Here is a 13,069-nt window from a genome sequence, read left to right on the forward strand (position 1 = left end):
AGCCAGCAGTATGCAATCTAAATCCAGCAGTAGAGACCCTAAAACCAGCAGTATAGCACCCTAAAACCAGCAGTATAGCAACCTGAAGCCAGCAGTATAGCAACCTAAAACCAGCAGTATGCAACCTAAAGTCAGCAGTAAACCACCCTGAAGCCAGCAGTATAGCAACCTAAAACCAGCAGTAGACCAACCTAAAACCAGCAGTATATCAACCTAAAGCCAGCAGTATACCACCCTAAAACCAGCAATAGATCATCCTAAAACCAGCAGTATAGCAACCTAAAACCAGCAGTACAGTAACCTAAAGTCAGCAGTAGACCATCCTAAAACCAGCAGTAGACCACCCTAAAAGCCAGCAGTATAGCAACCGAAAGCCAGCAGTAGAGCACCCTAAAACCAACGGTAGAGCACCCTAAAACCAGCAGTACACCACCCTAAAACCAGCAGTATAGCAACCTAAAGCCAACAGTAGAGCACCCTAAAACCAGCAGTATGCAACCTAAAGCCAGCAGTAGACCACCCTAAAACCAGCAGTATGCAACCTAAAGCCAACAGTAGACCATCCTAAAACCAGCAGTAGACCAACCTAAAACCAGCAGTGTAGCAACCTAAAACCAGTAGTAGACCAACCTAAAGCCAGCAGTAGACCACCCTGAAGCCAGCAGTATTGCACCCAATGGCCAGAAGTTTAGCAACCCCCCAAAAGGCAGTCCAGAAGTTTGTGGAATAGCAGGCTGAAACCAGCATCTAAAGAGTTTTCAGGATGTCAGTTTGGTCTGCCCAAAAGACATTATCCTTGAGACTTAAAGCTGGCAGTGCAGCTGATGACAACTCTGCACCTATAGGAATGGTAGTGTAGCATTTCACAGAATTAGAAGGAAACAAATCTATTTGAGGATGCAGAGGAATTCTCCAGGAGATAAGAATATACAGTCTGATAAAAAGGGTACATCCAAGCCCACCCCTCCCCTCACCACCACTCTCTCAGTCACAGTCATTCAGAAAACGGCTGGCCTCCCTGACTGTATCAGTAAAGCCTGAGCATGGGCTGCCACTGTAGCTCAGTGGATGGTTAGTGCTGGGCTTGGAGTTTGCTGTATGTAGGGAGGTTAGATGGGGGTCGTTCATCAGCTGTATGATAACTGGGGAGTCATTATTCAGATACTGACATATCTTTTACCTGATGCCTTTTGGTGGGGTTGGATGAGCCTACGTTTTTGGCACCAGGCAGTGTGTGAAAGAGCTCAGCTTCTGTGCACTGATAGAGTTTAGACTGTGTGAAGATCAAGGAATATGTGTAGGAAGCAGGTTACTAGTAGTAGTACTGGTAAAGATGGGGCTGGGAGAGAGGTTATGGGATTATTATAAACATCATTATGTGAAGATCATGGATTAAGGAGGAAAGAAGGTTAGTTTTAAAGGGAAGATCATAGTAATGATGATAGTGATGATTTTTGGTATGTTTCTCATCATTATGATGAAGATAATCGAGTGAAGCTCATCGATATTATGGAAGAAGATTACTGTGAAAAGACATGGAATAAGAAAGGGAAATGGTTATCATTAAAGAGAAGAAGTTCATTATTTTGATTTATTGTTATTATGTGAAGATTATGGAATATGGAAAACTGCTGTTAAAAGGGAAGAAAAAAATTAATTATTATAATTATATATATTCCTCTGTCCAGAGAAAAACAAGAAGACTGTTACTTCCTTTTGAGTGAGAAATGTTCTTTTTTGTGAAACCAGAGCAGGGTTTTGTTCATGAAATTCTCTCTTGTAATTCACAAGAGAATGCTAGTTAGCTGACCCAGAGATAACCTTTTCAGCTGACATTATTTAAACAGCAACTATCGTCTAATGGGTCTGACTTCCCACGGTAGTGTTCTGGAGCAGGTCAGAGCACATCTGTGAAAAAGCGAAATAGCAGATGTCATGTTTAGGTTTTGCTGGGTGCTGTTCATGTTAGTTGCTTATTTATATGATATATTGCCCCATTAGCTGTGTGATTCAGGCATTTGGTGGTGTATTTGGCCTCACGATGATTGTTTGGGCTTAATGGTCTTCCTGTCATTATCTGACGTTCAGGTCGTTTGGTGTGTGTGTGTGTGTGTGCTTGTGTGTGTGTGTGTGTGTGTGTGTGGATGAGTAAGAGGGAGAACGCAAGAGAGAACAGTTATATGTCGGATAAAGAGCAGGTGATTAGGGGTAATATACATAGTTACTGACATGATTTTGAAACACAGACATGTTGACTGCTGATTGTCATGCACATGTCCAGCCAAACACAAAAACACACACATGCACATAAATGTGCTTCCTGTCTTGCATGTATGCATGCACATGCTGTTTGATTGCATTCTCACAAGAACTCACTTCTAGCTTGCATGTACCCTCGCACATAGATGTGCAGTTTTGTATGTTGGCTGAGTTTAGCTAAACAGACAGGCAGGTTGTTCAAGAATGGAATTGAATTTTTGATCAAAACCAAAAACAGAGCCAGTTTTTTGATAGTTATGTAGAATGGACTTAATCTCTGACACCCATTCTGTCCCTCCTGTGTCCTCTAAATGGACGTGAATCTCTGACACCCATTCTGTTCCTCCTGTGTCCTGTAAATGGACGTGAATCTCTGACACCCATTCTGTCCCTCCTGTGTCCTGTAAATGGACGTGAATCTCTGACACCCATTCTGTCCGTCCTGTAAATGGACGTGAATCTCTGACACCCATTCTGTCCCTCTTGTGTCCTGTAAATGGACGTGAATCTCTGACACCCATTCTGTCCCTCCTGTGTTCTGTAAATGGACGTGAATCTCTGACACCCATTCTGTCCCTCTTGTGTCCTGTAAATGGACGTGAATCTCTGACACCCATTCTGTTCCTCCTGTGTCCTGTAAATGGACGTGAATCTCTGACACCCATTCTGTCCCTCCTGTGTCCTGTAAATGGACGTGAATCTCTGACACCCATTCTGTCCCTCCTGTGTCCTGTAAATGGACGTGAATCTCTGACACCCATTCTGCCCCTCCTGTGTCCTGTCTACTGGGGTTTAGTGTGGTTGGGGTGGCCAGGCGCTCCAGGGCACTGTTTGTTTATTGATTGATTTTCCTGACAGATTTTCCTCCCCTGGTGGTTTGAACCTGAAACCTCCCACTGCATTTTTGGTGTGCATTCATGTGTGAAAGGGGCAGGTGGGGGTGTAGGGGGGTATTGTGGAAGGAGTGGAGAGGTAGGAGTGGGGGTGGGTAGAGAAAGAGAGGGAGAGTTGTTTCATTAATGACTGTTTCGATGTGTAGTTTTCAGTCTTGTAACAAGTGTTATGGAAATGGAAGGCTGCATATAATATTTATACAGGTCAGTGTGTGAAATTCAGGCTGCCATCCCAAGGGAGTGCATGTCTTCGCTGTGCAGCACTACCCATGATTTATTTTATTTTATTTTTTCATGCCTGCAGGTATAAGATTGTTTTCCTATCAAAATAGATTTTTAAACAGAACTTTGCCAAGGACACCCTTTTGTTGCTGTGGGTTCTTTTATGAGTGCTCGGTGCATGTTACGCACAGGACCTTAGTTTATTGTCTCAATTGTATGACTAGCGTCCAGACCACTACTTAAGGTCTAGTACAGTAGCAGTAGGGAAGAAAATACTGCCAAGTGTTGGATTTTATCCCATGCGCTCAACATGTTGGGAGTGGAGTGATGGCCTAGAGATAACGCGTCCGCCTAGGAAGCAAGAGAATCTGAGCGCACTGGTTCGAATCATGGCTCAGCCGCCAATATTTTCTCCCCCCCCCCCCCCACTAGACCTTGAGTGGTGGTCTTGTTGCTAGTCATTCGGATGAGATGATAAACGGAGGTCCCGTGTGCAGCATGCACTTAGAGCACGTAAAAGAACCCACGGCAACAAAAGGGTTGTTCCTGGAAAAATTCTGAAGGAAAATCCACTTCGATAGGAATAACAAATAAAACTGCACGCAGGAAAAAATACAAAAAAACGGTGGTGCTGTAGTATAGCGACGCGCTCTCCCTATTTTCATACAGAGAAATCTGTTGTGATATAAAGAAATACGAATACAAATACAAATGCAAATGTTTTCCAGGCGGACGCAGATTGATACTTTCACCTCCTAGGCAGGGAGCTCGTGGTGTTAATAATAAAAGTTATACATGCATAAGCATACATGCATCAAGTACGCCATGCAAGAACTGCACACACAGACACCTGTTTTATGTCAACATTTGCACTGCCCTTCAGACACTGTGTAGGTGTAAAACAAGCCATCATGTTAGCAAAACACAAAGAAGCTATCTTGGTGGAAAACAGGCAGCCAGAGCAAGTAAACAAAGGCTGTAAAAGACTTGGCTGTGACTCTCCGGAACCAAGCAAGAGGAATGAGTTTGGCAGGGAGACAATTAGAAAGTGGGAGCCATGGAGATAGCGGCAATGCCATGTTACACAGGGAACAAAAGGTGCTGTAAAAGAAAGCAGGCCTGAAGAGATAATCACAAGAGACAGTGAAACAACTGTTGGAAGATGTAAGCACATGTTTTCTTCTTCTTCTTTTTTGCTAGGGGCGTGAGGGTGGGGGTGGGGTGACCTGGAGAGTTATCTCACTGTGCTGACTTCTGCACCTTGTTGATTAACCCCATTGTGTCACAGGAAATAGTGTTGTGTGTTTGGAAGCCAAGCATTGGGGAAAGAATGGAGATGAGGGTATTGTTGTAATTGTTTTGTTGTTGTTGTTTTTTTGTTTTTGTTGTTGTTGTTATAACTCACATATGGGCCATACTGAGTAATCTCCAGGTTCAGTTGTTTCAGTGCTTGCAAGATTTTCATTTAGTTTATTTTTAAACATGTACTGACTGTAATCTGTTGAGGGGAGTTTCTTTAAATCAGAATAATATCTGCATTATGTTGCTTAGAATTTTGAGGATGGGACAGAGTGTGGGGTATTTGGGCTGGAGAAGAGAAGTAATGGGAGGTTGGAGAATATGGGCTGGAGAGGAGAAGTAATGGGAGGTTGGAGAATATGGGCTGGAGAGGAGAAGTAATGGGAGGTTGGAGAATATGGGCTGGAGAGGAGAAGTAATGGGAGGTTGGAGAATATGGGCTGGAGAAGAGAAGTAATGGGAGGTTGGAGAATATGGGCTGGAGAAGAGAAGTAATGGCTGTCATGCCCTGGGATCTCACCTGGGGTGTTTAGCATCCTGGGTTGGCTGTGTGTGTGTGTGTGCGTGCGTGCGTGTGTGTGTGCGTGTGTGTATGTTTGCTTTTACATGAAAGAGAGAGAGTTTATATATACATGTATGTGCTTCCTCAAGAGTTAGAGAAACCAGACTTGGCAGGCCTGTAGATTCCAGACATTGGATTGATTGGTTGTGACCGGAACATGAACTCTTCAGACAAAAAATCAAGATGGCAGGTCAGGGTCAAGTGTACATCAAGACGCTAACAGAGGGGGAAGGTTAAGCTTTGGCCGAGGGACCAGTCATAGAGATGGTTCTTTTCTGTCCGTGGAAAAGAAAGGAAACGTTTTCATTTCATGTTGACACCTTCCTCATCCCTCCTTTTCTTCCCCCGTTCTCCCTCTGTCCACAATCTCTCCTTTTCTCCATCTCCTCTTCCTTCTCGTCTTCAGCAGGGATAAATGGCTGCAACGGGTGTGCATGTGTGTGTTGCAGTATGATCCAATCCGCATCAACCAGATCTACGAACAGGCCAAGTGGGCGCTTATCTCAGAAGAGATTGACTGCACAGAGGAAGAGATGATGGTTTTTGCTGCCTTGCAGGTGATTATAGAAATAATGATATTAAAATAATGATGATAATAGTAATAAAAATACTAAGGATGATGATGATGATGATAATAATAATAAATGATGATAATGAAAGTTACAAAGTTTTTATATATGGCACTGAATCTTGTGCAGAGACAAATCAAAGCACTCACACTCCAGTCATTTGCATGCATATATATATAGCTTTGATTCTGAGGGATGAAAGATAAAGCGTAGATACATGTAAACAGAAAACTAGACAAACTAAACAGGGAAGGGAGAAGGGGGTGGGGTAGGCTTTTCTTGGAAAGAAGTAGGTTTTAAGGTCAGACTTGAAAGAGTTTTAAGCAGAGATTTGATGAAGTGAAAGAGGTAGCTCATTTCATTTGTAATCGTCTTGATGATCAGTTGATGAGTGCTGTTTGCAGGTGATGTGGTTTTTTATTTTCTTCAGTCATTATATCTTTGGTTGTGAAGGTTTTATTTTTATTTTATTTTATTTTTTGGTATGTGTACATAGGGGAATTCAGTGAAAGTAAATATGCGAACATCATGTGGGCTCAACAAGCTCTCTCTTAAACCAGAACTTGCACATATGCATGCATGTAGACACACACAACATGCACACAAACATAAACACACACACACACACACACACACACACACACACACACTCTGTCTGTCTCTGTCTCTCTCTCTCACCCTCACCCATTCTCACCTTTTCTGAATCACTCTTAATCTCTCTCTCTCTCTTCTCTCTCTCTCTCTCTCTCTCTCTCTCTCTCTCTCACACACACACACACACACACACACACACAGACCACCCCCACAACCACACACATACTCCCACCACCCCCACACACCCACACCTACCACTCACACAGCACACACACAACCACACACACACCCCCCACCCCACCCACCCACACCCACACCCCCACCACCCACACAACCCCACACCCACCACACCCACTCTACCCACTCTCCCACCCACCCATCACCAGACCAACCCAACACTCCTAACATTCCCATGCTTCCAAACAGTTCCAGGCCCAGCTGCAGTCCGGGCTGCCCCAGAACGACTGTGTGGACGGCAGTGGGGGGCCAGGCCCCCTGCCTGTGGAGCAGGATGAGGTGGGGGCCGCCCTGGCCGACCTCCAGAGCTCCTTGGAGGGATCCTCCATCTCCACCCATGGGGACATCACCCATATACCTGAGCTGGCTGACTACATCAAGTTTTTCAAGTGAGGGGCGCTTTTGTGTATGTGTGTGTGTGTGTGTAGGTCAGGGGGAAGTTTGGTGGGTGTGTGTGTTTGTGTGTGTGTTTGTGTGGTGTGTTTTGTGTGTGTATGACAGTGATTGCATCACAGTGTGTGTGTGTGTGTGTGTGGTGTTTTGTAAAGTTGGTGGTGTGAATTAATTAATTGTTTCTGTTTAAAAAATGTGATGTGAATTGTCTGAAACTTTGGGGGGCAGTTTTTCTGACTTTATCGGGTGCCTGTTAAAGATTTTCAGAAAAAGTCAGACCATGTCATTTGTTTTCAGGTGGATTCTTATGGTATATGGACACAAAATCTATGCTGTGCGCAGCATTCATGTTTTACTTTTCATTTTCATATCTCTTACAAGTTTGGCTGTTTTCGATCACTTCTGCATAACAAATTATTTGTCTTATTATTTGTATCTGACTGTTATTACCCTCCCACTTACGTGTACACCCATCCCTCTCCCACCCACCAGCAGAATGAAATACCCCTATACACGACTGCTCATTTCATTCTGTTCACTTTCCTGCTGCAGACCCAAGAAGCTTACACTGAAGAGCTACAAACGCTACTGGACTACCTTCAAGGACACCCACTTAGCCTTCTACCGCAGTCGAGAAGAAGCATCGGGACCTTCTATCATGAGGATCAATGTTCGTGGTAAGTCAGGGGGACAGCTTGAGTGGGGCAGCTTCACAAGAGATCTGGTGGCACAAAGAGAGCAGCAGAACAAGCCCAGGTGGGATTGTGAGTGTGGGACTGTGGATGAGCAGGTTGCAGGAAATGCCTCTGAAATGGTGCAGAAAATGGCGCAGCCAACCAAAGTAACGAAAAAAATAGACAAGCAAAAAAAACAAAAAAAACCCCCACAAAAAACAGGAGGGGGGCAGGGGTGTTGAGTGGGGAGAGAAAAACAGTTTTCTGAGTTTTAAGTGCAGATGGGGCATAAACTTTCATAGTTCTGTTAATCTAGTGAAGTCTTTTGGGGAGAAAAGAAAACGGCTTGAACCACAAATATAAAATAAAAACTTTTGCGCAAGTACAAATAGAAATGCTTAAAAAAAAAAAAAAAAAAAAAAAAAGCCCGCATAGACCAACTTCTACAAATATAGAATGTTTATTATCCTTTGAAAAAACAAACACCTCATGAACTCCACAAATTGATCAGCTGAGCACACTTCAGTGAATCCAGTCAGGTGTGCCAGGAACCATTCAGGTCATCTGACGGCACTGCCTCCTAGGAAATTATTTTCTTCCAAGCAAAATTTTGATTTTTTTAGATTAGATTGAAATTGGCCTGTACAGTTTAAGCATCCATTTTAAATCGAAACAAGTTAGATGTGTAGTGTGTGTGAGTGTGTGTGTGCAAAACTGCATGCGTGTGTGCATCCATGTATGTACTGATGGTCTAGCATCTTGTTCTGTTCATACCTGGTGACAGTGTTTATGTGTGTCATGTGCATTTGATTATTATCTTTCAGGATGTGAAACCCAGCCTGATGTAAACCTGGCCACAAAGAAATACGGCATCAAGCTTTTCGTTCCTGACTCCGATGGCATGAGTGAGATCTGTCTGCGCTTTGAAATGGTCAGTGAGCAGAGGGATTGCATTCTGTGCCATCCTTCACTCTGTTATATATAATGTATATGTATTTAAAACAAACCAAAACAACCTTTTTGCTGCATGTGGAGGAATAGAGGTGTACATGCTAGAGTTGATAGTGTGTGGGATGAGTGGGTGTATCAGTTTGTATGTGTCTGTCTTGACTCTGTGGTGTGTGTGTGTGTCTGTCTTGACTCTGTGGTGTATGTTTGTGTGTCTGTCTTGACTCTGTGGTGTGTGTGTGTGTGGCTGGGAGGTGGAGAGGTGGATCTGGAGAGTGTTTTTTTTTTTTTAAATGTGGGAGGTTGTACTTTTGGAGGAAGGGAGATAGAGAGGGATGAGAGAGAGACTCATGCGCACACACGCACATACGCATGCACGCGTGCACGCACACACACACACACACACACACACACACACATACTTACACGTGTGCACCTGCCCGAAAGCACACACGCACATTAAATATCAGGTCTGATATTGATTTTCAAAAAAATGCACAAAATAATTCAAATCTACAAACTATTCGCACATATGTGTCAGATATTTTAAATTTTTCAGACACTGATTTACATGATATGGCACCTCGTGTTCTGGTGCCACCTGTCCCTCCCTGGGAGTTAACGAAAGCAAACGTCAACATATGTGCTTCTGACACAACAAAGGGAGAATCTCCACATATAATAGCAGCACATGTCAGAATTGAATTAGAAGAAAATTTTGATTATCATTTAAAAGTTTACACTGATGGCTTGGTCCTGGATGATAGCAGTGCAGGATCTGCTTTTGTCATTCCTGACCTAAAAACAGAAACATCCTATTATTTAGGTAAGGGACATTAAATTTTTACAGCTGAATTGGTGGCCATCCTTATGGCTTTAAATCATCTTGTTCATATACCAATCATAGTAAGTAATATCCTATTTTGTGTTGATTCTCAATCTGTTTTAAAAAGTTTGCTCCTTTTTGAGAATAATCAAAGAGAAGATTTATTCTTTGAAATTAGGTATTTATTGCACTCCCTATTTGTGAAGGGTACAAATATTGATTTTTGTTGGATACCATCCCACACTGGATTCCTTTATATCGACCAAGCAGACAGGGCAGGAAAAAGGGGAGCAAAGAATCATACAGATAATATAAAAGTATATTGCCCATTGTCATACAAGGAAATAAACAATATATTAGAAAGAGACTTTCATAGGTGCTTCAAGTCTAAAACCTCGTCAGTTGACTCTCTCAGACTTTGGTCCGATTCGCAGACCAATTCTGATTTTAGCTCTCAGACTATTATCAAATTCATTACGGACCAAGTATTGTTCTAATGTCAACTGCATATGCTTTAGTAACCTGACGATTAAGCATATAATTTTTGACTGTAGCTTGATGAAGCCTTATGTACACGAAAGTGTGTCTTCACAAGTGACTGAGAACGTTGATATTTTTGACTTTTTGCATTCATTATCAGTTGTTTCACTTGTCAGTTTAACGACTTCTCTTTTACGAAGTCCTTTAAGTAATTTCCTGTAATTGTATTTAGATTTTTTTCTTCTTCAAATTTCACCCTCATTTCACCCTCATTTGCCCAGTTTTCATTCACATCTCCCACCCCTTCTAACAGATAATACTCAAAGGTATTCATAAATACTTTAACAAAATGTCTTAAATCACCGATATGTATGACGGGACATTAAACAAAAAATTCCTCCTACACACACACATACTTACACTCACATTGAATATAACCTAAACATCTTATTATGGTATTCATTTCCTGTTTTCCTGTTTTGTTGTTGTTTTTATAAAAAAAAAAGAAGAAAAAAAAAAGGAGAGAGCAGATCATAAAACTGTCTTCTCTCAACCCCTGCACCCCCCACTGACAGATATTTATAACTTTGAAAATGTTCATATGACGAATGCACAGACCCAGGCATCTCTCCACAGGCTATGGGTTCCTCCTCCGACCCCCTTTTACCTCAAATTCTGCAGACAAGCCTGGCTGAAGCTATCACAGATGGCACACACACAGACAGCCCAAGTCATACGGCCATAAACTGGTCTGGCATGCTGCCAACTTTGGCATGTGGGGGAGGGGGGGGGGAACAAAGTGGCAAAGCCATGCTGGCAGCCTCCTGTTAATCTTTTGTGTGGATCAGAGGAAAGAAAAGCTTGCCTGTTTTCTGTTGACATACTGGGGGATTCCCCTCAAGGAGCATGTGTGAGGCGTGGTGAATAGAGCAGGTGGTGGATGAAGGGTGGGGAGGGAAGAAGAGACTGTTTCTCACATGTTCAGTTCACAGAGCAATCCAGTAGGGATGTGTGTAAATACAGGATTCTCCCACCTCCTCCGTTTACACAAACACACACACTGTTGCATGCACACACACACACACACACACACACACGTTTTTTTTCATTCTGAAAATCTGCCAGTTTCAATCAGAATATATATAAAAAGACAGAAATGTGGGGAGTAAAGAGCTTCTAAAACTAGGTAGTTAAAGAGTGCTGATAGACTACTTTCTATTTTGGGTTTTCTTGCATTTACTTGTGTGTGTGTGTGTGCACATTATGCATATGTATGTGTGTGTGTGTGTGTGTGAGAGAGAGAGAGAGAGAGAGTGTGTGTGTGTGTGTGTCTCCATGAAGACACTTCCCTTATCCCTCTCACCCTAAGAGCTGATGGTGTAGCTTTCTGATGCCTCTTACACTGAAGACCCCTGGAGGGCTTGTAATCGCTGCTGTCAGATAACTTTGCTACTTTTCTGATACCCCCCTCACCCTCCACCCCCACCTCCCTTTTTTCTTCCCTCAACCCCTTCCTTGAAAGTTGATCCATGAACTTCCATGTGGTTTGGTTTTTACATGAAGGTGATGTCTTTGTTATGGAATGATGTACGTGAGTCTGTATATGCATGTGAACAAGTGAATGTGCATGTGTGTTTGTGTGTGGGAGTGAGGTGGTGTGTGTGTGATGTGTTTGTGTGTGGGGGGGAGGAGGGGGTGAGTGATTGTGTGTGTGTTTGGGGTGAGGGGGGGTGAGTGTATGTGTTTTGTACATCTTTGTGAGTTGTGTGTGTGTGTGTGTGAGACAGAGAGAGAGAGAGAGAGAGAACACAGCATACAGAGAGAAAGCGTGTGGGAGTGCTTTGTGCTTGATAGTTGAAATCTGCTTCCAGTTAAGCTGGGAAAGGTATGGGAAGATAATTTGTCAGAATTGATTTCGCAGGTTATGTTTTCAAGTTGTTGTTTTTAGGAGGGAGAAAATGTGTTCATGTAACTTAATTACACTATTTATGAGTGAACCAAGCAGTTGTATGTGGTTCAGTTCTGATGCAGCAGAATACGGTGTAGCATGATTTCTACACATGTGTACACAAAAATAAATTGACATTTGATTTACTTTGCCCGAATCAGCTAGAAATTTTCCAGGTCCGGAACCTCTCACAGAACACATGGACAGAACAACCTTTTGACTCCCCCTTGTAATGATGCATTGTTATACTGGTAATCTGAAACATTATCAGTTTAGTGAATAGTGGTGGTTATTTGTATTCAGTGTATGACAGAAGTTTGTTCTGATTTTGTGAAGTGTCCTACACTGAGAGAAAGAACCTTCATAGCATGGGGAGGGGGTTGTTAGAGAGGGGTGGGGGAACCCAACATGTTTTTGTGGAGTCCTGTGTTCTTTGGTGTGCAAAGCAAGTACACATACAAGTACATGCATGGACTCGTGTGCATGTGAACATAGACACACTCTCTCTTTCTCTCTCATCATTCTATATTTCATTCTTGGCTTACTCCTTTGTCATGGGCTGGCGGCCTAACCTTTGTCATTGTCTCTTTCTCATTCAACTTTTGTCCATGACTCAGTCTTTCAGGAAACTGTTTGCTTGTTACTCTGTTGTTTATGTGTACAGGTATGATTTAACTATGTTTCCATGTTTCATGCAAGATCAAAGTTGCATCTGGAGTGAAATGTTTTCTGAATAAAGAATTTTTTGTTTTTTTAAACTAACCATTCAGGGAAGCAGACAGCATCTTTCCACTGCATGATTAAGAAACATGTTGATATGTTTTTTATAATCTAGAGAGTTGTGGTGAGTTCAGTTTGACCAGCAGTGTGTGTGCCCATACACAGGAGGAGCAGTACTGCCGGTGGATGGCTGCGTGCAAACTGGCCTCCAAGGGGCGCACGATGGCTGACAGCTCCTATGAGTCTGAGGTGTCAGCACTGCAGAGCTTCCTGGGCATGCAGCATCCCTCGGCCGCCCCCGTCATCACCCCCGCACAGGTGGACATCCAGCCGGAAGACTTCATCGCTCCCCGCTTCTTCAAGAAGATCAAGGCCAAGTCGGTCAGTGGTGATGTGTGTGGTCTTTGGGTTTACAGAGGGAAACCTGTGGCTGTTCTGTGAAGAG

The 13,069-nt window shown here is 43.0% G+C and overlaps 1 protein-coding gene across 1 annotated transcript in view; it reads left to right on the forward strand.

Moving 5' to 3' along the window:
• Positions 1-13,069, forward strand: part of LOC143280983 (fermitin family homolog 2-like) — a 55,440-nt gene that overhangs the window by 33,778 nt on the left and 8,593 nt on the right. Inside the window, exons 6-10 of the mRNA XM_076585833.1 lie at positions 5,685-5,792; positions 6,825-7,024; positions 7,581-7,705; positions 8,527-8,633; positions 12,790-13,005. Of these exons, the coding sequence (XP_076441948.1) occupies positions 5,685-5,792; positions 6,825-7,024; positions 7,581-7,705; positions 8,527-8,633; positions 12,790-13,005 (756 nt within the window). The remainder of the gene's footprint in view (positions 1-5,684; positions 5,793-6,824; positions 7,025-7,580; positions 7,706-8,526; positions 8,634-12,789; positions 13,006-13,069) is intronic.

Source organism: Babylonia areolata, chromosome 4 (assembly GCF_041734735.1).
Source record: "Babylonia areolata isolate BAREFJ2019XMU chromosome 4, ASM4173473v1, whole genome shotgun sequence".
NCBI lineage: Eukaryota > Metazoa > Mollusca > Gastropoda > Neogastropoda > Buccinidae > Babylonia > Babylonia areolata.